The sequence below is a fragment of the Armigeres subalbatus genome, chromosome 2 (assembly GCF_024139115.2).
Source record: "Armigeres subalbatus isolate Guangzhou_Male chromosome 2, GZ_Asu_2, whole genome shotgun sequence".
Lineage (NCBI taxonomy): Eukaryota > Metazoa > Arthropoda > Insecta > Diptera > Culicidae > Armigeres > Armigeres subalbatus.
Window position 1 is genome coordinate 212,285,885 of NC_085140.1, and position 22,656 is coordinate 212,308,540.

Genomic DNA, 22,656 nt, shown 5'->3' on the forward strand with positions numbered 1-22,656 from the left:
GAAGTTTTGTAGAATGCTAAGATGATCATAAGCAATCATCAATCAGTTTTCAGATTTTCTGATCCTCAAAGCACTCTTTTCAGCTTCTAATTGTACAATTTGATGCAAAGAAAGCATGTACAGTAAAGAAAAAAAAGGGTGGTTGGTTTCCATCGTCCGCTAAACTGACATAGTCATCTCCTCCACCATCTTTATCAGAGGCGCATCCACGTTCCGAGTCGTGGGTAGGACAAAACAAATGGGAAATGTCAATTTGGGCAACAGTTCTGGTCAGGCTTGTAAAATGTCATCTGCATGTCATTTGACTAATTTGTTCATAACTTTCTTTAGAAACCAAATTTATTCCATAATTTTAGATGCACTCATGACGCTTGAATAGGGCTATATTTTTGTCCAAAGGTACATTGCTCTAAATATAACATCTGAGGCTGGAGAGTGAAAACTCTCCAAAATGTCACGTGTCATTTGACATAATGTCATTTGAATGACATTTTGCCTCCCACGCCTCAGATTACATATTTACACCAATGTCTTGTTAGAGAAAGTTGTAGCCACATTTAAGCGCTATAAGTTCGACATGCATCACGAATTGATAGCTAACTTCTGAAAAAAGTTCTGGGAAAATTATACAATCAAATGCAAATGACATTTTACAACACTGGTTCTGGTATTGGCATTAGCATAGCGCAGAAGCGGTAGCCACTAGACCACCAAGCTTGTCTCCGATTTAGACAACAGTTAGGAATGTTGATATGAAATACGTTCCAATATGGGACAGTTAAGCTTGCGGCGGGAATATAATCAATTTTAAAAATATTTAATCAGGACTGAAACAGTTCTTGCGGACATGATTCGAGAAATTTGCTTCGATTTTCAAAATTTATATGGCTTTTAGAAGAGAATCAAGGTCTTCCGAAAAGCATAACATATTTCTTAAAATTCTCAAGATTATCCAATATCTTTTCAAGCTTTCAGCAATCACGGATAACAGATATTTGTATTAATTATCAATAATTTCAATCAATTATTGCTAACTGCCAGGATTGTATATAATTAACTTTCAGAAATGGTTACAGATTTAACGATTAAAGACAACGCATGATTGTCTAATAATCTTTTCGGGAGAAAATTATTAAGCTCTTTTAGTGCAATGACTTCACACGTCATAAGACGAGTTTAATAGTATTCCATTTAATTCCACCACGTTGTAATCTTTAAAGATACGTATTTTGAAGGCCGTAGAGGAGTTTTGGGAGCTCAGAATCCTTTACGAACCAAATTTCAAGGCGGAATTTGGGATATTAGTAGTTCCTCAGATTTCAAAAAATCTTCCGAGGTTTGTATGAAATTTTTTTCCGTAGGCTTCTAATATCTGTCAATCTCATTTGCAGATTTCAACAACCACTATTTTACCTCTGGAAAACCATTAGACCAACGATGTTTTTGATCATTTAGCAAACTGGGTTCGATCATTTAGCAGTTTGCCAATAACTAAGTCCAGAAGCTAAATGTGTTTCATTGTTGTGGACTTCTTGTGGGAAGGTTTTGCTGCAACTTTGCCTTTGCATTGTCTGTGTTTTTTAAACCATCAATCTTTTTAAAAATCTTTTTTTTTTGTTATAGGGACACGGCAGGTATTTCCGTCCATCGACATAGGGGCTAAAATCAATGAAAGCAACGTCATTTTGCTAGAACTCCACTATAGCAGAACGTTTCGCCTAAGCTTACGATTGGATACGAATGAATTTGGCAAAAAAGCTTCTATTTTATTGATATTTGAGACTATAACGATAAGACGAAAATGCCTGCCTTAACCCTATATTCAATCAATATATTCAATATCTGACCATCTGAAAATGAAATCCAATTAACAATGAAACAATTTAACTCAAAGATTTCCGATATTCATAACAATCTCAATTTATTGAACTTTTATCAGCCATTTATATTCCGTTTTGGGGCTGCCACAGGCTCTACTGTTTGTGGATGTCGATAAATCATTGAAAGTATGTTTCTTTCCGAACCGATCCGATGATTTTGTTGACATGGCGATTTAATTTTTGTTACAAACTGTCTATTTTGCTTATAAAAAAATATTTAGGGCAACTTATGTTTACTCGGAATTGGAAAAGCTTTGACAATAGGCACCTTTTTTTATTGAAACTGTTTTATCACGTTTCAAAAATTATGATTGATTGACAGTGTATTATAATATACGATAATATACGATAACCCCATTGAAATTAATCAATCTATCGTCATGTAAAAGTGTCCTCTCAATAAATTGAACAGTCCTCAGTTCGTTGTTTGAATGCCATTTACAACGCAGTTATAGCGTGATTGAAATTTTGCTATCATTCAGTAGAATTCACATCGCTTTAACTCCATTTCATATGGAATCTAAACAACGATTTGGTCAGCAGGGTTGTAGAAAAACCTTTACACTAGAAGTCCACTTTAAAACACATTTCAAAACTTAGCCTCAGAAAGTTATTACTCCAGAAGTTATTAACATGCTACAAAATGATCGAGCCCAATTTACTAAATAAATAAAAACATCCTTGTTTCCATAAAACCCCTAAGATTATTGTTTAGACTCTGATCATCTTTTGCCAACATACAGATTCTTGTCAGCCAATGACTCCATTTTACCATAAACTTGGGTAGGACAATGCTTTGACTGTCCTACCCAGGAAAAACCATGCGTAGAACATGTCCTACTTGTCCCACAAATGTCCCACCCACTACCGGCGTCACTGATCTTTATCCATACTGCTCATACTCTCAGCACCATTTAAGTGTTTTTGAAGTGCTGTTTCCATCTTTTTATCATTACACGCTAGTCCGCTAATATGTTCCAGTCCTTATCAGTGGCGTAGCCACGGGGGTGGTTTTGGACATAACCCTACCCCCCCACCACCCCCAGAGACAACATTTTTAGAAGACATTTTTTGTTCGAAAAAGCATGCGTAAAATAATTAAAAAAGCATCTGAATTTGTGCACTACACTGTACTGTCATTAATCGCATATCTATCCCATCTTTGCTGGGTTTCCTATTCATATGAGACAAATATGCGATCCACGGCAGTATATCCCTTCCTGCACATCTCCTTTAGCGTTAAGAGCCATGGAAAAACCGTCAAAACTTACGCAAACGTATGCATTATGCATGGCTCTTTTCGATTCCAAATTCGCGGTCTTCCAACACATCGGTGAGCGCTCCTGATGAAGTAGGGGGCTTTTCAGTTCTACAAACCAAGCTTCCAATCCTTTTTCGTTGCTGTGGTCTTCACCGATTATTCCAGATCGTAATCTCTTGGTGATCGTTCCTTATTTTTTGCAGACTGGCTTTCATACCTGACACGAGCCCTGCAAACTTCCGGAGAACCATAGTACACAGCTTAGCGTTGATAGGGGCAGCTTGCGGGTACATACGCTATTGAGAAAAGTAACCCACTGTCAAACCCCACCACATGTTAGGGTAAGCCCAACAACTCGCAATGGCCGTCAAGCCCTTGGATATATTCCCTGGTGTTTCCAATGCTCCCCAATGTTGACGTCAAATGAGCGCGTTTGAGATGTTCTTACATTTTTGCACGCATAAAAGCACCACAAAAAAGCTGAGTCAAATTTGGGCTATTCAATATTATACTTTGAGTATAATTCCGAAGCGTAGTAACGTAATAAATTTCAATAACAAACACTGGAACCGATTTTTTTTAATGGCGTACTTATTATTGTTTTCTAATTATTGAACGTCAATCGAAATCTTTTCATTGCATTAAAAAAAAACACAAACGTCTTTTAGCATAATATTGCATTCGAGATCTCTGCCATTCTCTACACACTAAACCCGTTTCGTAGATTTCGAATAATTTTACCAAAATCTCGAAAACTATTCTAGAGGACATAACCAAATAGTCGAGCTGGAGATTAACAGAAGTTCCATCTCAATTGAATATGAAAACGCAAGAGACTTCTACGGGTGAAAATGTGTCAAGCGACGAACCCTTCGGTAGTGTTTCTAAAATGTCTTAATGCCGATTCAAAACCATAAGGTAAGCAATTCTATATACTTCTGCAAGACTGCTTTATGTTTTGCTATTTTAAAAGTAACCAGCCATATAATTAACATTTTAACATATTGCGATGCACGATCGCAAATATAACTTGAGTATCTGCAAACACAATATGCGTGATACTTGGTCAAATCACTATTTTTATCTTCGGAAAATCGTTTGAATAGTTGCTTGTGAAGTCCACTTTAATTGTCAGAAGATACATATTGAGCATTAGTTTACCTTTACCATTACCAAATATTATTGAATATTGCGAAGTATAATATACATCAAAGGGTCAAACTCTTTGAAAGCAAAAACACTATTGGCTGTCGTGGCATAATCCATTAAATAAAAACATAACAGCGAAAATGGTTTTCGAGCTAGACCTCAGATGAAAATAACTGTCACAACAATACACTTGATTTGAATGGCTTGACCACCCTCCGCCCCCACAATTTATAAAAAAAGGTGACAAAAATAGTTGATTAAAGCCTCACACAAATAAAGGAAGAGGAATGAAAAATAACTGAAATATCTTCTATGATTAGATGTTTTAATGAGAACAAATGGTATGAAAATGTTTATCACATCACCCAGTATCACTATCATGCACGCTATATGTTCAGCTATTGAGTCACTGCTAATCATCTATTTATATTTACACAAAACGCAAATAATATGCACACCCACTTGAAGTAATGTTATATTCTCATACAATTTCAAAAAATAAGAAAATTTCAGCATTTTGTATCTGAGCTGGGCAAATGCTGGTTAAAGCGTACCATTGGTACTTCGCGTACCTGAAAGAACAAAATAGACCCCTTCTCGCGGTCCTTACCCAGCTCCTATCCCTACCTCCTCGCGTGGCCGGCCGGGATACAAGATCGGGTAACCAATCCCGATTGGAACTATGGTCGTATGCTGACAGGGAAGGGGGGTTCGCTTCTCTCCGGGGGTGCAAATCTAATCGAGCGTCTGTTCTCTGCAAGCCAGCTTTATAAACAAGTAACGAATAATCAGCGAGAGAATACGGACCGGAACAATCAGCGAAGACCACAGCGACGAAAAAAGACTAGTGATTGGAAACTCGGTTCGTGGTACTGCCAATTTCTCAACTTCATTGGGAGCACACGCATACTCGCCGATGTGCTCAAAGACCGTTCAACGGAGAGTGCAGACAGATTCTGGAGGAAAGGCACGCAGCACGGGCTGTCGTGCTGCAGCAAGGGACCCGGCAGAACGTGGAACGCTACAGATGGAAACGGAGATAGAAGACCCGCCTCTATAAGGTGAAGGGACGCCGCCTAGAAAAAGGGAAGTATGATGACATGGAACGGCTGTAGCGTTATTAAGAAGCACGCAAGTTCTTTTAGAACCTCAACGGATCCACAGGCTTCGTACCGCGAGACAAGATAAGCAGGGATAAGGATGGGAGCATCTTGACTGATGAAAGTGAGGTGAAAGGTGAAAGCACCACTTCGAGGAACACCCAAATGGCGCGGAAAGCACAGGCAGTGACGGTCAAGGCTACATCAGCGTGCGATTGAAGCAAACCAGCCCTCACTTGAAAGAAGTTAAGAAAACCATCCAACAGCTCAAGAACATTAAAGCAGCTGGTAGTGATGGTATCCGAGCAGAACTCATCAAGATAGTCCCGGAAAAGCTAGCCAATTATCTGCACTGGCGGCTGATAGTCAGAATCTTTGAAACAAAACAGCTACCGAATTGACAAGCTGGAGTGTGAAAACTGAAGGTTGTTTGAGTACCCAAAACAAAACTTTACCACGCTCCCTCGATTCCGTCCCATGTTTCAAGTGTCATCCGATACCTGAGCCGATTTGCATACAAACTATTTATTTTTTTTTATTTATCATCAGACTAAGGCCGGAGTGGCCTGTGCTGCACATAAAAGACTTCTCCATTCAGCTCGGTTTATGGCTGCACTTCGCCAACCACGCAGTCTGCGGAGGGTCCGCAAGTCGTCCTCCACCTGATCGATTCACCTTGCCCGCTGTGCACCTCGCCTTCTTGTTCCCGTCGGATCGTTGTCGAGAACCATTTTTACCGGATTACTGTCCGACATTCTGGCTACGTGCCCGGCCCACCGCAGTCTTCCGATTTTCGCGGTGTGAACGATGGATGGTTCTCCCAACAGCTGATGCAACTCGTGGTTCATTCGCCTCCTCCACGTACCGTCCGCCATCTGCAACCCACCATAGATGGTACGCAACACTTTCCTTTCGAAGACTCCCAGTGCGCGTTGGTCCTCCACGAGCATCGTCCAGGTCTCGTGTCCGTAGAGAACTACCGGTCTTATAAGCGTTTTGTAGATAGTCAGTTTGGTACGGCGGCGAACTCTATTCGATCGAAGCGTCTTGCGGAGTCCAAAGTACGTACGATTTCCAGCCACTATGCGTCTCCGAATTTCTCTGCTGGTATCGTTATCGGCGGTCACCAGTGAGCCCAAGTACACGAATTCTTCAACCACCTCGATTTCGTCACCACCGATAGAAACTCGTGGTGGGTGGCTCACATTGACCTCTCTTGAGCCTCTTCCTATCATGTACTTCGTCTTCGACGTGTTGATGACTAGTCCAATCCGTCTAGCTTCGCTTTTCAGTCTGATGTAGGCTTCCTCCATCCTCTCAAAGTTACGTGCCATGATATCGATGTCGTCGGCGAAACCAAATAACTGGACGGACTTCGTGAAAATCGTACCACTCGTGTCAATCCCTGCCCTTCGTATTACTCCCTCCAAAGCGATGTTGAATAGCAGACACGAAAGACCATCGCCTTGCCGTAACCCTCTACGGGTTTCGAAGGGACTCGAGAATGCCCCTGAAACTCGAACTACGCACATCACCCGATCCATCGTCGCCTTGATCAACCGTATCAGTTTATCCGGAAATCCGTTTTCGTGCATTAGCTGCCATAGCTGGTCCCGATCGATTGTATCATATGCGGCTTTGAAGTCGATAAATAGATGATGTGTGGGCACGTTGTATTCGCGGCATTTCTGCAATACCTGACGTATGGCGAACACCTGGTCTGTGGTAGAGCGTTCACCCATAAATCCCGCCTGGTACTGCCCCACGAACTGTCTTGCAATTGGTGTTAGTCGACGGCATAAAATTTGGGAGAGTACCTTGTAGGCGGCGTTCAGCAATGTGATTGCGCGGTAGTTGCTACAATCCAGCTTATCGCCCTTTTGTAGATGGGACACACGACACCTTCCATCCACTCCTGCGGCAGAACCTCATCCTCCCAAACCTTGGTAATCACCCAGTGCAGCGCTCGAGCCAGTGCTTCACCACCGTGTTTAAACAGCTCTCCTGGTAGTTGGTCAACTCCAGGGGCTTTGTTGTTTTTCAGCCGGCCGATCTCCTCCTGGATTTCCTGGAGATTCGGAGCCGGAAGTCGCATGTCCTGCGCGCGTGCTCCTAGGTTCATTACCATACCGCCACCGTTGTCTGCCATATCGCCATTCAGGTGCTCTTCGTAGTGCTGCCGCCACCTTTGGATCACCTCACGCTCGTTCGTAAGAAGGTTCCCGTTTATGTCCTTACACATATCGGGCTGTGGCACGTGGCCCTTACGTGAACGGTTCAACTTCTCATAGAACTTTCGTGCGTTATTAGCGCGGTACAGTTCCTCCGTCTCTTCACGGTCTCGATCTTCCTGCTGGCGCTTTTTCCTCCGGAAAATCGAGTTTTGTCTGTTCCGCGCCCGTTTGTATCGTGCCTCGTTCGCCCTCGTGCGGTGTTGCAGCAATCTCGCCCATGCTGCATTCTTCTCCTCAACTAACTGCTCACATTCGCCGTCATACCAGTCGTTTCTCTGATCCGGAGCCACCGTGCCTAGTGCAGCGGTTGCGGTGCTTCCAATGGCGGATCGAATATCTCTCCAGCCATCTTCAAGAGATGCTGCGCCTAGCTGCTCTTCCGTTGGGAGTGCCACTTCCAGCTGCTGCGCGTATTCTTGGGCTAGTCTACCGTCTTGTAGCCGCCCAATGTTAAGCCGCGGTGGACGACTCCGACGCGTGTTGATCACCGTCGAGAGTTTTGAGCGCAGACATACTGCGACGAGGTAGTGGTCGGATTCAATATTCGCACTGCGGTAAGTGCGTACGTTCGTGATGTCGGAGAAGAATTTACCGTCGATTAGAACGTGGTCGATTTGGTTTTCCGTTTTTTGATTAAGTGATTTCCATGTGGCCTTGTGGATATTCCCCCGCAAGAAAGTGCTTCGGACTACTATTCCGCGGGAGGCTGAAAAGTTTATGCATCGTTGGCCGTTGTCGTTTTATACGGTATGCAGACTATCCGGTCCGATGACCGGTCTATACATTTCCTCCCTTCCTACCTGAGCGTTCATGTCACCGATGACGATTTTGACGTCCCGCAGTGGGCATCCATCGTATGTCTGCTCCAGCTGCGCATAAAACGCTTCTTTCTCGTCGTCGGATCTCCCTTCGTGTGGGCAGTGCACGTTGATGATGCTATAGTTGAAGAAACGGCCTTTTCCTCAGCTTGCACATCCTTGCGTTGATTGGCTGCCACCCAATCACGCGTTGGCGCATCTTTCCCAGCACTATGAAGCCGGTTCCCAGCTCGTTGGTGGTGCCACAGCTTTGGTAGAAGGTAGCCGCTCGATGCCCGCTTTTCCACACTTTCTGTCCTGTCCAGCAGATTTCCTGCAGCGCTACGACATCGAAGTTGCGGGGATGTAATTCATCGTAGATTATCCTATCGCAACCTGCGAAGCCTAGTGACTTGCAGTTCCATGTTCCAAGCTTCCAATCGTGATCCTTTATTCGTCGCCTAGGTCGTTGCCTATTGTATCGAGTCGTATTATCTTCTATGTCGTTCGTAATAGTTGTTTTAAAAGGCGGCTTATTGGGCCTGCGCAAACCTCCTGTCTCGTCGGAGGGCCGTCGTGTCAGGGCTGTTTAGCGTCCCACCTAACACCAGGACTTGGGCTTGTGTGCTTTGAGCGGCACACGGTCGCTTTGGCGGAGCCTACTTGCGGATACATGCAGCTTTTTATAGAGGTTTAACAGGGCCCACTGCCAAACCCCACCACATCCTAGGCAGGCGCCACAACTCGCAGATGGCCTGGGGAGGGATCGTCAAGCCCTTGGACATAGTCCCTGCTGCCCCCAAACTACTGCATACAAACTAACTGAGCACAAATTGTTTCAAATTTGTTTAAAAACTGGTATGGGAAAAGTAGGACTTTTATTACACGTTGACTAAAACTTTCATTATGCATACCAAGCGCCAGCGAAAAGAGAAACCAGATAGCTAAAACAACACTTCAGAGCTTTCACTGAACGAAAACCATTTTTTAATCAATTTGTTCGATTCCAATCTTCACACTTAAATCATTTCACAAATTTCGGTGAATTTTGCTTCAATTCACAACAGAATAGTTCGGTAATTATTTTACAAAATTTTCGGCGATTTTTCCTTTGTTCAACTGTCAAAACCACCGAAAATCTATAAAATTATTCACAGAACAGTTCTTCTGTTGAGATTTCGGTGAAATTTCACAGAAATCTGCGATTTATTTTAAGTTTGTATGTCGTAGTTTCCGCGTAACTACTCAACATACAACATGGTTGTTCCTGGTGCGAATCATAGCACAGGCCTGGATGGAACAGGCAAATTTATGTTGATTTGCATGTTTCAGTCATTAATGTCTCATTTAAAATTTTACGATCATGGCCAAAAATGTTCAACTTAACTTGAAATAGATTAATAACTATTTGAACGATCTACCTATGTGATCCCTGTTGACTGAAAGCTCTTGATAACTTCCCCCGCCATATGAGCTCTCCCTTCGCTAGCGCTCCATGGAGGAGCACCATAATCAGTACAATAAAAAAACCTCCTCATTCCAACCCTCATACAAAACTTAAAAATCCAGTCAATCACAATCACAATCCAGCTCAAACATTCGGAGGAAACGCAGAAAATGAGACAGAATCAACTGAGCGTGGCACCGAGATTGCTGCTCCGGTGCCCGTGTTTACTTCCGCTCCTCGATCAAATGTTTGGTACATTTTTTGGACAAAAATCACGATTTATATTATGTTTTCAATTCAAACTAGTGACATATTCTAAAAAGCAGGGCTGACAATAGTCATTCTCGTCGTATGAAGAAAGCGAAAAAAAATAGTCTTCGTCAGAACATTGCACGACGCAACACCTATTCGTTTTCTTCGCGCCGCATGCTTACCACGACGATAGTCGCGCAGCCAAAAGTTATGACGATTTTCGTCGTCACTTCTTCACACAATTGATTGCACGTCATTATGAACGGACTGGGTAAAAACATAATAGCGTCGCAAATAAAGAAATAGTAGGAACATTGGTAACATAAATGTATCGATGACATTCATAACGCTATCATACGTTACTTTAAATTCATTATTATAAAGGATTTGTAAAAATCTTCGCATGGCAGCTGCCGCTTGAAGAATAACGGTGTGAAGTCTTCGTTCTTCGATGTCGTCGTGACGATTTGGTTACACGACGAAAGCTAACGTCGTGCGCGTCATTGACGACGTGTAGAGTAGCAAAGAAGACACTGCAACTCTTCGCTACTGTGGCATTTTGTGCTATGACGATGACTATTGTCAGCCCTGCTAAAAAGTGAAGTTCAATGAGGATCCGATCAGCATTTCGGACTGCTCATGTGCGGAATAGTTGTTTGACCGCGCTGTGAGCAAAAGTGAAGTGCAGTGATCAGGGGTGCGAATTCTCAATCTCAGTGACCAGGGATTGAATCCTAAAGAGAATGAACAAGTCTCTCACTTATCATTTCTGTATACATATACGATATGTAGCACACTGCGAGAAATTTTTTTCGCAAGCTGTCATGCATGATAGGGAACTGATTCGGGAGACTATACCCCATGATAAACTTCTTTTAGAAAGCTCTAAACACGGGGAGCACTGGCTCTGATGATGCATTTCAACTTGTTCTACACAGCTGTGCAGTAATCAACACGAAATGAGTGGAAACAAAGCGAGAATCACCATTTTTCTGTGGGTACTACCTATCCGATTCTGGTTTTTTCGCAACTTGTATACAAGCTTGATAAATCTGTTATCATGGCTTGTTATGATTCGGAACAGTTTTTGACTCTCTTTTATCGTTGTTCGTTATCTATTGAGGGCAATTTCTGCAAACCCTGTCAGTGACTGAGATTTGTACTTTTGTAGGATATTGATACCATTACCTCTTCACACTCACTTCGTAGCAGTGAAAATTGAAAATGGTTAGTAGCAACAATCAAAGATGAAGTAAACAAAAGACCTGTTCTCTCATCGCACACGCAGCCCACAGTGACAGTCCATTCAGTTCACTCGCTGTTGCGCGAAAGTGACGGTCCTACCCGGTAAAAATCGTTTACTCATTAATGGGTACTTTTTGTCTGCTATCTCTTTCTCTCCGCTGAAAAATTTACCCATTTTGGGAGAATAAGTGGATTTACTCATTTAAATGAGTAGATCCACTTATTCTCTCAAAATGGGTAAATTTTTCAGCAGAGGGAAAGAGATAGCAAAGAAAAAGTACCCATTAATGAGTAAACATGTTTCTCCGTGTATATGAATGTATGGGTGAATACTAGGTATCACTTGAAAGAAAAAGACAGGAAATTTGTGCCGAATGATCATCAGCTTCAGCCCGCTGTTGGCAAACCGAGTTGGCTAAGCTATTCCTGCTTTGTCTTTCTGACTGAAAGGCATCGTCATAGGCAAAGAGAAGCAGAGAAAAATACAAAACAAAAGAATCGCATTTAGCAGGCATTGTTGATAAATTGCACCACTGGCAGTGATAAACTCTTCAAGTCGGAGGATCATCAATTAAATTAGCACCTAACTGCTGATTTAGACAGAAGCCATAAAATAATTTAGTAATGGTAGGCATAAAAAAGCTTTCAATTAATAAATGGTAAATGCCAGAATACAGCTGCCAAGTAGGTTAAGTTCCAGTTGAAATGTTGAAGGAACTGAAAATTTTCCAGCGGTAATAGTAAATAATGTCCCATTAAAATTTAGAAGAATGTCTCGTTATAGTTGTAAAAAATTTCTTTTATAAATTCAAAAAATTCCCCTGGCAATTCCATAAGAAATATGTTGAAATTCAGAATAAAATTTAAAAAAAAATCCCCTGTTAGATTCAAAAGAATTTCCAAATCCAAATTCTGAAGAATTTTCGGTTCAAACTAAGAATAATTTCTATGGAAATTACGAAGAATTTCCAAGGAAATTTAAAAGAATTTTTTGTGGGAATTCTGGAGAAAGATGATTCACACCTATTCACACCACCCTACGGACAATTCTCACGGAATCCAAAACTAAATGCACTCGCATTTTCGAGGGCACAACACTCAATAAGCCATTTTATGAGACAGATTCGAACAGCTGATCGAAATTTTGAGTGGAGGGCTCCGGTCTTTGTTTTGGTAAATTTGCATGTAAACCATCATCATTTCGTCATCATCATCATCATTTCATTTCATTTTCGCAAATGTTCCTTGTAAAATGTAAATATTAGTATTTGGTCTCCTGTCATTTGAGCTTTCTATAAAATGGCTTATACGGAAGCAATGCACAGTAAGCAAAATTTCAGTAATATAATTGCCCATGTGCGATTTACCGTTTAAGGTGAAGGTGGATTGAGTACCAAAACAAAGCTTTGAAAGTATTGGTACAATAAAAACTGTCATATACTGTAGTAGTATTGGTGTCGTTTTTATAAAAAAAAGCAAAGAATATTAGTAGGGTGGTTCAAAAAACGACCCAGCACCACCACGCTCACTCGAATCCGTCCCATGCTCCGAGTGCCCTCCAAAAACCGATTTGAACAAAAACTGCTTGAGCGCAAGCCGGTTCAAGTTTATATGAAAACTAGTATGGGAAACTGAACTTTTTATTACGCTGGCTAAAGTTCCTCCCCTCCAAACGCTGGCGAAAAGAAAACCCGCATAGCTGAAAGCAACATTCCAGAGACTTCACTGAACGAAAACCGAACCGCAGGAAAGATCCATTGATTTCGTAACGCAAAATTAGCATTTTATACCCCACTCACCCTTATGTCACACTTTTTGTTTGAAGTATCTGGTGCGATAGATATCACAGACAAATTCTGGGTACATATTTTGTTGAATTGCACGTTTCACTGATGCCTTCTGAGAAGCCATGCTGAAATCATGCTAAAGATTAGCAACCTCGATTAAAATCGACTCCCAACTATTGGAACGACCATTCAATATGGATTGTCTATGGAGTTAAAGCTCTTGAATATTCCATCCAGTCATATCCCGAATAAAAAATACAGTAGAATAACAGTACAATTTATTGTAACACTACTATTAATAACATTGAATTGGCGATAGATTATATTGTAAATGAAACCATAGAAATACATTTGAATGCATTGTTATGAACCATTTATTCAAATTTAAATGAAGTTTTCGCAATAGAATGTACGGGTTGTTAAGTATCGTAACTATACAAAATCTGAGATTTTTCCATACATTTTTTTCGTCACACAATAGAGTGTATGGTTAATATATTGTTGAAATATCCGAACAAATCTGTTCAAAATACAATGGATTGTATTGTATTTGTATAGTAAAACAATACGATTTTTGATTTCTCAGTTGTGACAGCTTTACTGTTCAACAATGCAATTTAAAGGGAAAAAATGCATATTTGGCGCTATGAGGCAAATATTGTTAAATATTGCTTTTTGCATTGAAACTTTTCGTTTCGTCGTTGAAGACAATGACATTTGTCTTCAGCGACTGCTTCCCCGATAGACCTTTTATACATGTTTTTCACTCATACATGAATAATACTGTCAAAACTTGCATTTGACAATGAAAAATTCAGCTAAAAGCTCTATTTTTTGACATCGGTGCACTCACACAAACAATCGACATTAATTGTCAAAAATCAGGGTTACCAACTTTATAACTTTCCCTTTGTCGCCGAGTCTTGCGCTGAGTGCTCGGCGCGGAAACCCAAAGGTGGGAATAAAATTTTGGGATTTATGCGCAATAGTTTATATGCAATGTAATGAAACATTTCAAAAGTTATCAATGTATAAATCTTATGTACGAAAACGTTTCAAAAAATTGCAAGTATTGTTACATTAGAAAAATATGTTGATGTATTGTATCCTCAGTGTTGATACAATCTGTGCACCCATCAAGAAACAATGTATCCTATTGTATACCGTACATGGTATGGTAATTCAATTGTTTACACTATTGAACCAATAGTACATTTTTATCCGGGATGGTCTCCCCCCTCGCCATCGCCCAATGACGAAGTGCCAAAATCAGAATAATGTTAAATTCTACCTCGCCATATCAACTGTCATACAAACCTGAAACGACCTGTGCACGGTAAGCCTCTATTCAAACCAGCCCAAACCATCGGATGACACCCAAATTAAAAAATCCTAATCGACTGTGCGTGGCGGAGCAAAATTATTTTTTGAGCCGCCCTAGTTATTAGTTTGCTGCTGCCGGTGCCGTTGTTTACATTCGCTCCGCGATCAGTTTTTATTCGTTTTTTTCGGGCAAAAATAGAAGTTTATATTAAGTTTTCTGTTTGATCAAGTGACTGATTTCGAAAAGTGATGTTTAATTTGCATTCCATCGACATTTCGGGCTGCTCATGTGCGGAGAAGTGAGTAAAAACTTGATTTTTTCAGTGCCCTTTGAGATGAAGTGAAGTGCAGTGATTAACCCGCCAAATCGCGAACGGCTAATAAATTGGCACGAAACTGTTGATTTATGATATTATTCGAGCCGAAATACACGGGACTCTTTGGATAAACATGTTCATTATCACGGAAAGTGAATAAATATGCTGTGAACAGGTTAGTAATTTGAATATTATACTTTTGTTCCATGCTGTTCGATGCATTCGAATGTTGGTGGGAGAGGAGTGCGGGAGGTGTGGGGTTGACCCGTAGAAGGTCCGGGTGCCATATTGTCTGCCATCGTGGTACTCTTCCAACTATGTCCTTAATTCTTAAAAATCAGAAGCTGATCATTTGTCATAAATTTGCACGCTGAGATTTCTTCAAACAAGTTGTGCAAACAAAGAAGCTTTGATTTCACTTGTTACTACGATGCACTCAATGTTAAAAGCATGCAGACATATGATGGAATTAACAAAATTTGGAAGTCGTTTGTTGTAAGCATCAAATATCATCATGATTTAATTTATGTTTTGTTCGAACAACTTGCTTGAAGAAATCCTAACGTGCAAATTTATGACAAATGTTCAGCTTCTGATTTTTAAGAATTTAACGGTAAATCACACATGGGCAATTATATTACTCAAATTTTCAGGGAAAAAATAGGAATAATAATATAATAAATTTACAATCATTTGTCATAAACTCAAGAATTTTGTAGACCAACGACTTTTGGGGGAAACAGTATTTGTATGCACTTAAAAGCTTGAAAATCACTTTAACATGGACAAAACGTGAATGGAACGAATCGCAATGTTCACAAGACTTGTAAAGCACAACAAAAGCTTCCGTATAGAGGTTGTTGCGATAGTTTTCGACGTTTATATCTCTTGTTAGATTTTTTCCAAAATTGAAAATAGCCCAAAAACACTAAATCGACTTGAGCCACCTCGAAATTTTATCCGAATTAGCTGAAAATTTGACAGGAGACTTATTTTAGCATAAGAATTGTGATTCTGGGCTGACCGGTTGAATTTTTGATACTTTTTGAAAACATGAAGAGGTCTAAGCACAGCTCTAATTTTTATTATTTCAGCTTTGTTGCATCGCAGCATGCGTGGAATAATAAAAATGACAGTTGTGCGTGGCTTCTGTTTTGAATGGGGTGCTCTTGAAAACGCGAGTGCCTTCAGTTTTGGAATCCGTGAGAATAGTCCTTAAGGGCCCCACTTCGCCGAGGAAAATTACTACAAATGCTGACGACAACGATTTTCGAACCAGTGCACACCTCTAGTGGTAATCTGAAGCAGTAGTAACACTTAAAATCGACAAATGGTAAAGTTTCAGAATTCTCGCCATTAGCCCACATTCCACCTTAGTTAAATCAAACACATTTTTATGTCCACAGTTAAATAATCATTCTAGAATTGCGACTTACACAAATAAATGAGTAGTCAAATTTGTCTAAAATCTAATGAAATCCAACTACACTAACAAACATGAACAAGCCACTTTCGATACATCATTTTCCATTTTCCAGCAATTGTGGGTTTTATTATGGCATGATTATTTAGTTCGCATCGAAGCGTCCCTAAATCAAATGTTAATAGTTGTATAACCACGACGCAACATTCGAGCCTATTCACTCAACACGACTATTAATGCACAACATTCATCATTACAGTTACCTACACCGGTCTTCATCGTATCCGAAGCATTATACGGCCATATATATGATACAAACACACACAAACATGACTGACCGATTAATGGAGTAAATTGGAAGGCATGATATTGTTCAAACAAAAAATTGTAGGGAATGAAACACGAACCATGATGGTTAAATAAAAAGCGCGCGGAATATGTTGAGTGTTGACCACGTGACGAAATATGATAAATGAGACTAATGGGCAAATGAATGAACGGGCCAATTTTCCACGTCTTAATCTTAAAATTATAATATCTTAAGCATCTAAAGTCGTACGAGCAAAGAAGCGTCCTATGATGCAATATTTACAATCCACTTTTTGCTCGTACATGTACTTAAAACTAAAATCCTTAAAACTAATTCGTTTCGGGATACACACGCATCGAAAAACAAAATCATAAAACTACTAATCAAAAGCAGGTTCAAAACGAAAATCAAACAAAGTACTATTGACACGCACACTTTTGAAATGCCAAACAAGGTAGCGATAAAAGTAATTGAAATTCTTCAAATTTATGCAATCATATAGTTTAAGTGAAGTGTTCTGTAGTATAGATTGAGAGGTATGTGAGTATAAGGATACTGCGAGAGCAAAACAAAAGTGTAAACATCAGTTCACTTATCAATGTTCACTGAACGAGCTGATGTAAACTGAAACAATTCAAAAACACTAATGTACATTGTACTAACGTTAACGGAAGACAATATGGCAAAAATATTTACAAATAGATTCAGTTTTGATCTGGTGTCGCTACCTGTTGATAAGGGTAATAGAGTTAGTTCGACATGGTTTTGAATGCCAAATTGTTCGTTTTCTGCCAATAGGAAAGCCGCTTTCAAATTTGGAAAATAATTTTAGTAATTAGAAAGCAGCCACACTGTTATTGCATGAATACCGATCTACTAATAGAAATCCAATATAAAATAAAAATACTAACAGAAGTAATTTTCCATGTACAAGTTTAAATTGATGTCATTTTATATTATAGACGAAGTGTGATTCAAATTGTCACAGTCAAACACATTTTACCCAATAATAACTTTTCGTCCCTTCAAAATAGAGTGACTCATGACTCAAGGAACGTTGCCAACGAAACCGATGAAACAAAATGTAATATTCCCTTCAATTACAAAATATTGCACCGCGCATAAAAAATTTCACTTCTTCAGACGTTTATTTTTCGTTGCAACCAAAAATAAGCGCTAGATAGTCGCCTAAGAAAAACATACCTACAGTAAAAAAACTACTCGGAAATTTGACCGCCACGTGGTGTTTTTTGCGGTGTATGCTTTGATAGCACGTGCTATTAGTATTTTGCATTTTTCTTGCGTTTTGTTCTAAGGATCCGATCGGGTTGAAAGAGCCGGATCATTAGACTAAATTACCCAGATCTGATCCGTTCATCAAAGTGATCTGTTTTACCCATCTTTACAAAGAACCTATATTTTTTTAAGCCTCTAACTACAGACAACTCTATACATGTAAATTTTCCATACATTGATATCTCCCTCTGTCGATGGTTTTCTCGGTCCCTGCAATCCACACAAATTTATCCGCAACACCCACCACCACAATCCATCACGTGGCGCCCAAAGTTTCAGGCATGTATCTCTTGGACGACTATCTGCACAGGTAGAAAAAGTTGTAGAAATTTACACGAAAGTAATGCACATGAAGGGAATGCCAAAAAGAGCGTAAATTTAAACGATATTATCACCTGAATGTATGCTATTTGTATTGCATTATGACACTTTTTATACGAATAAGTGTCATAATGCTATGTAAATTGCATACATTTAGGGCGAACTTGTTGGAAAAGATTCATGTACGCCAAGAATAGTGCAATTTTCCAAGGCTTTATTATTTACGCGTCGATTACTTTTCATTATTTCTTACTGTGTGGCGCTTATTTTTCGTTGCGATTAAAAATGAGCGGAGGAGTAGATTTTTTAGGCGCGGTACAATATCCTCTTATTTCGATATCTCTCTATCTCGATAAGTTTTGGTCCGATTATCTTTGGACAATAAAGAACATCTTTGGACAATAACAAACACATCAACAACAAGAAATGGCATTTGTTTCGTTGTCGTTTTTTATAGCAGCGAGCTTTTTTGGATCTAGTACCATCCATTTCAATTTTCCTTCCATTCTTCGATATTTTCCTGTTCCCTTCAATATCGAGATGTGGAGAGGCGACTTTATTTGATATGGTTTACCTACTTCTTCTGTCTTGGACGTTTAGAATCCCTTTCTACTTTTGGTAAAGACTAGTGAAATGGTCTTTAATTAAAACCAGTTATCGTTCTCATATCACCGGAAATAAGATTCGACGTCATACACTGGCGTTATAACGTTGCTCCAAGTTGGCCATAGGATGGTCCATAGCTAATAGGATTTACAAAGTTGTTACTCAACTACTGTATTGTTTGAACAGTCGTTTGGAACGAGAGTTGGGTCGAGTTACTTAGAATCAGATGTACTGCCTATCATTCATTCGCCAGAAACGATTTACGAAATACTATCATTTGACACTCTATTATGCCTTAATAGTGCAATTATGTAGATAAATAATTGTACATCTAATATTTAACGATTCGATTCAACTATGACATTGATAAAAGAAGTTAGCTGCATATGGGGTCTTAGGAGGAAAACAAGCGACGCATATAAGACCTGCGTATTACAATCAAGTTGTATAAACATTCGAAATGGAAAATATACTTCTGTTATTCAACCTCTACTTTTACCAAAACTTAATGCCAAATACCGAACAAAAACTTTTAAACTAATAGAACCAAACTAAAACAAAACAAGAGACCAACAATAATCGGAAGCACGGGCCTAATCTATACTACATACTGCTCACTGGTAAGCGACTAACCTGTGCGATAACACAATGGGATTCGTGTCGGCGTGAAGCACCGCAACTGCCGCTTCCGCTTTGATGAATCCCTTGATCTCGTCCAACACGAGCGACCACTCGAGCTGATCCTCGGGTTCGTAGCTAAAACAGAAAGCGATTGCTGTTATCACAACGATCATTGCATCAGAACCAAGGGGCCGCATAGCGTATCTCGCCTCGACTACATTTTTGTACGATAGTTTACTTGGTCAGCTCGTTCCGAGTCAAGATACGCAATGCCATCCCAAAGGCTGTCAACTCTGTACTTACGTCGTCGTGTATTCCTGTATTTGTCGCTCTAATTCGATAACTAATTCTCTCACTAGCTTCATCTTTTTCAACAGTAAACAAACAACAATAAATCTAGCATAGTAACGTAATTTCTTAACCATCAGATCCGGTCGGTCCTCCTTGATTGCCCGAGAGTAGTAAGCGCGCCCTCTAATTGCCGCATAAAACGAATATGCTTCATTGAGATAATTTGTTTCACTCGTTCTAAGACTGTGGAAGATTTGATTCTGTTAGTGAAATTGTCGTTTACTAAACCACCATTGAACTCACTAGTAATGATAATAGAGTTGTCCAATTTTACTAGCTATTTCACCGATTTGCCATCGCTTTAATCCGTACTTAGAATCTAGGACTAGCCTATGTTGCTGCTGAAACTTCCACAGTTTCGTGTAGACGTCGAAGGTGCGCCCGAAGTACGCCTGCCACTGCCGGTGCCCGTATTGGGGGAGATCGCGCAGCCCGTTGAAGAGCTGCTTCGACTTCTCCAACAGGTGGCAGAATTCCAGTACTATTTTCCTATCCTGCTCTTCCGTTGAGGCCATTTTAACCATGCTTCATCAGATGTTCATTTGAAAGCTATCTGCAAGGGAAATAAATTGTTCGTCAAAAACGTGTCTTCAGTAGATATGTGTTTTGATTGTTTTTTAATATGTTGAATGGTTTCTACTCTCGCATATTGCGTTACTCATCTGACACTTATTACTAAAATATGCTGGTAAATCCTAATATGCCCTTAGCACAGACAAGCAGACGTAACACCCGTGAAACCTCCATCATGCATTATTACCTATTTAAAAAATTGTTAGTAAGGTTTTGCCTTGACGTCTTCTCAATATCGCTATCTGATTTGTGATTTATCATATTTGATTGACAATTTATTTTATGAGTAGAAAAAAAAATCAACCGAGTGCTTAGCCCATTAAATCCGAAGGTGTCTCGCAATCGGATTTTGGTGCTTAAAAAGTTATGAATAGTGATATTCCAAAATGGGACGTTTTCGAAGTTAGAACGCTTCGAAGATTGATTGATCGAACCATGTGCAAAAAATCGTTTATTCTGTCAACACTGCTAAACTGCCCACTTCGCTCGCTACGCTCCACGCCGTCTCGTACCTGCCGGATCGGATGCGAACACCATCTTTGCAGGGTTGCTGTCTCGTCCGGCATTCTTGCAACGTACCCTTCCGGCTTTAGCTACCTTCTGGATACTGGGTTCACTGTAGAGCTGGACGAGCTCGTGGTTCATTCTTGCCGCCACACACTGTCATCTTGCACACCGCCAAAGATGGTCCTAAGTACCCGTCTCTCGAATACTCCGAGTGCTTGCAAGTCCTCCTCGAGCATTGTCCACGTTTCATGCAGAGCGTTAATGAATAAAGCTTCGAATGAATGATTAAATTTGTTATGATTAAATCATTCAACTCTATGATTAAAGATTATGAATTTGACAATGAATAATGATTATGATTAATGATTAAATTAATTTTTGACAATGATTAACGGTTATGATTAATGAATAAATCGTTTGAAGTATGATTAATGATTACCGATCGTGATTAAATGTTGACACAATATGTGTATGATTAATGATTAACGATCGATATGATTAATGATTAATGATTATGAATAATCAAATTAAATGATTTGCATGGTGATCAATAATCAAGTAACCGTTCGACCAAATTATGTTTTTTTACCTTTGAAATTGTATGATTATGATTGAAGATTAATGAATAAAAGCGATGTATGCAATGATTAAAATTGATGATTAATGAATAAACTCAAAACAATCATGAATATGATTAGTGATTAATGATTAAATGCAAAAATCTATGATTAACGATTAGTGATTAATGATTGAATCGTATTTTTTGTATGATTATGATTAATGAATAATGATTAAATAACCCATTATTCATTAATCATGATTAAATCTATGATTAATCACTAATGCTCTGGTTTCATGTCCGTAAAAGACTATCGGTCGTATCAGCGTCTTGTACATGCCACATTTGGTGCGGTGGTGAATCTTTTTTCACCGCAGTTTTTTCTGGAACCTGTAGTAGGCCCGACTTCCACAGACTAACATTGTTATCAGTCGTTAGCAAGGATCCAAAGTAGACGAATTTCTCGATCACCTCGAAGGTATCCCCGTCTATCGTAACACTGCACTATGGTCCAGGATACAGATTTACGCGGAAAGATGCATTTTACGCCAAAACTATATTATTGTTATTCTACAAAATTGTTCGAAATAGTAAGGCCATCATTATGGTGCTATCAAAAAATAGGGTATCCCATCATATAAAAATAATTTAAAAAATTTCTCGGAATACTGACATGTTAAAAAGCTTTTTCTATAGCTCTTAAGTTGACTGATTTAGAGCAATTTTACCTAAATGGATTAGGGTGTACATAAAAAAAAACAGTATTTTTGATCTACTTTTTTTGTTTTAGATTTCTTGAAAAAGTCGCCTTCGGGTGACTTTTAGAGCTCAAAAAATACAATTTTTTATGGGTAAATATGCTTAGTATCTTTTTCCGATCAAATATTATAATCGTTTTTCTGTCAAAATTACATTTTGTTTTATAAATTGATATCTCCGGTTAGGGCAGACCAAAAAAAATATGTTCATACAGCATTTGAAGGAACAATAATTATTCTTTATTATGTAAAAAAAATGGAGATACCTATGTAATTTTTTCATCTCGAGTTTTACCAGTTGTACTGAAGTCATGTTTTTAAAAAAAAATTGATATACTTAACTCGACAATGGAAGAAGATACAGACGATATTTTTATAGCAAAACACGCGTCTTGAAAATCCCAAAAAGTCTTCAGAAGGCGACATTCTTGAAAAATGAAAAATAAAAGCTACAGCTTTAACACTTTTTATAAGTTTTATCATTATCATCGTATTACAAGATTAACGAGAAAAGATGCCTTTCGGCCTAAGGTATACTT

At 39.4% G+C, this 22,656-nt stretch overlaps 1 protein-coding gene across 4 annotated transcripts in view; it reads right to left on the reverse strand.

The window, feature by feature from the left end:
• Positions 1–22,656, reverse strand: part of LOC134211595 (protein SCAI) — a 69,721-nt gene that overhangs the window by 20,518 nt on the left and 26,547 nt on the right. For all 4 annotated transcript variants that reach the window (XR_009979049.1, XR_009979048.1, XM_062688608.1 and 1 more), the window contains exons 2-4: positions 19,964–20,273; positions 19,673–19,903; positions 19,382–19,504 (exon numbers count right to left, since the gene is read on the reverse strand). Coding sequence is in view for 2 of the 4 variants with exons in the window: in XM_062688608.1 (XP_062544592.1) it covers positions 19,382–19,504; positions 19,673–19,903; positions 19,964–20,244 (635 nt within the window). In the remaining 2 variants the exon portion in view is untranslated. The remainder of the gene's footprint in view (positions 1–19,381; positions 19,505–19,672; positions 19,904–19,963; positions 20,274–22,656) is intronic.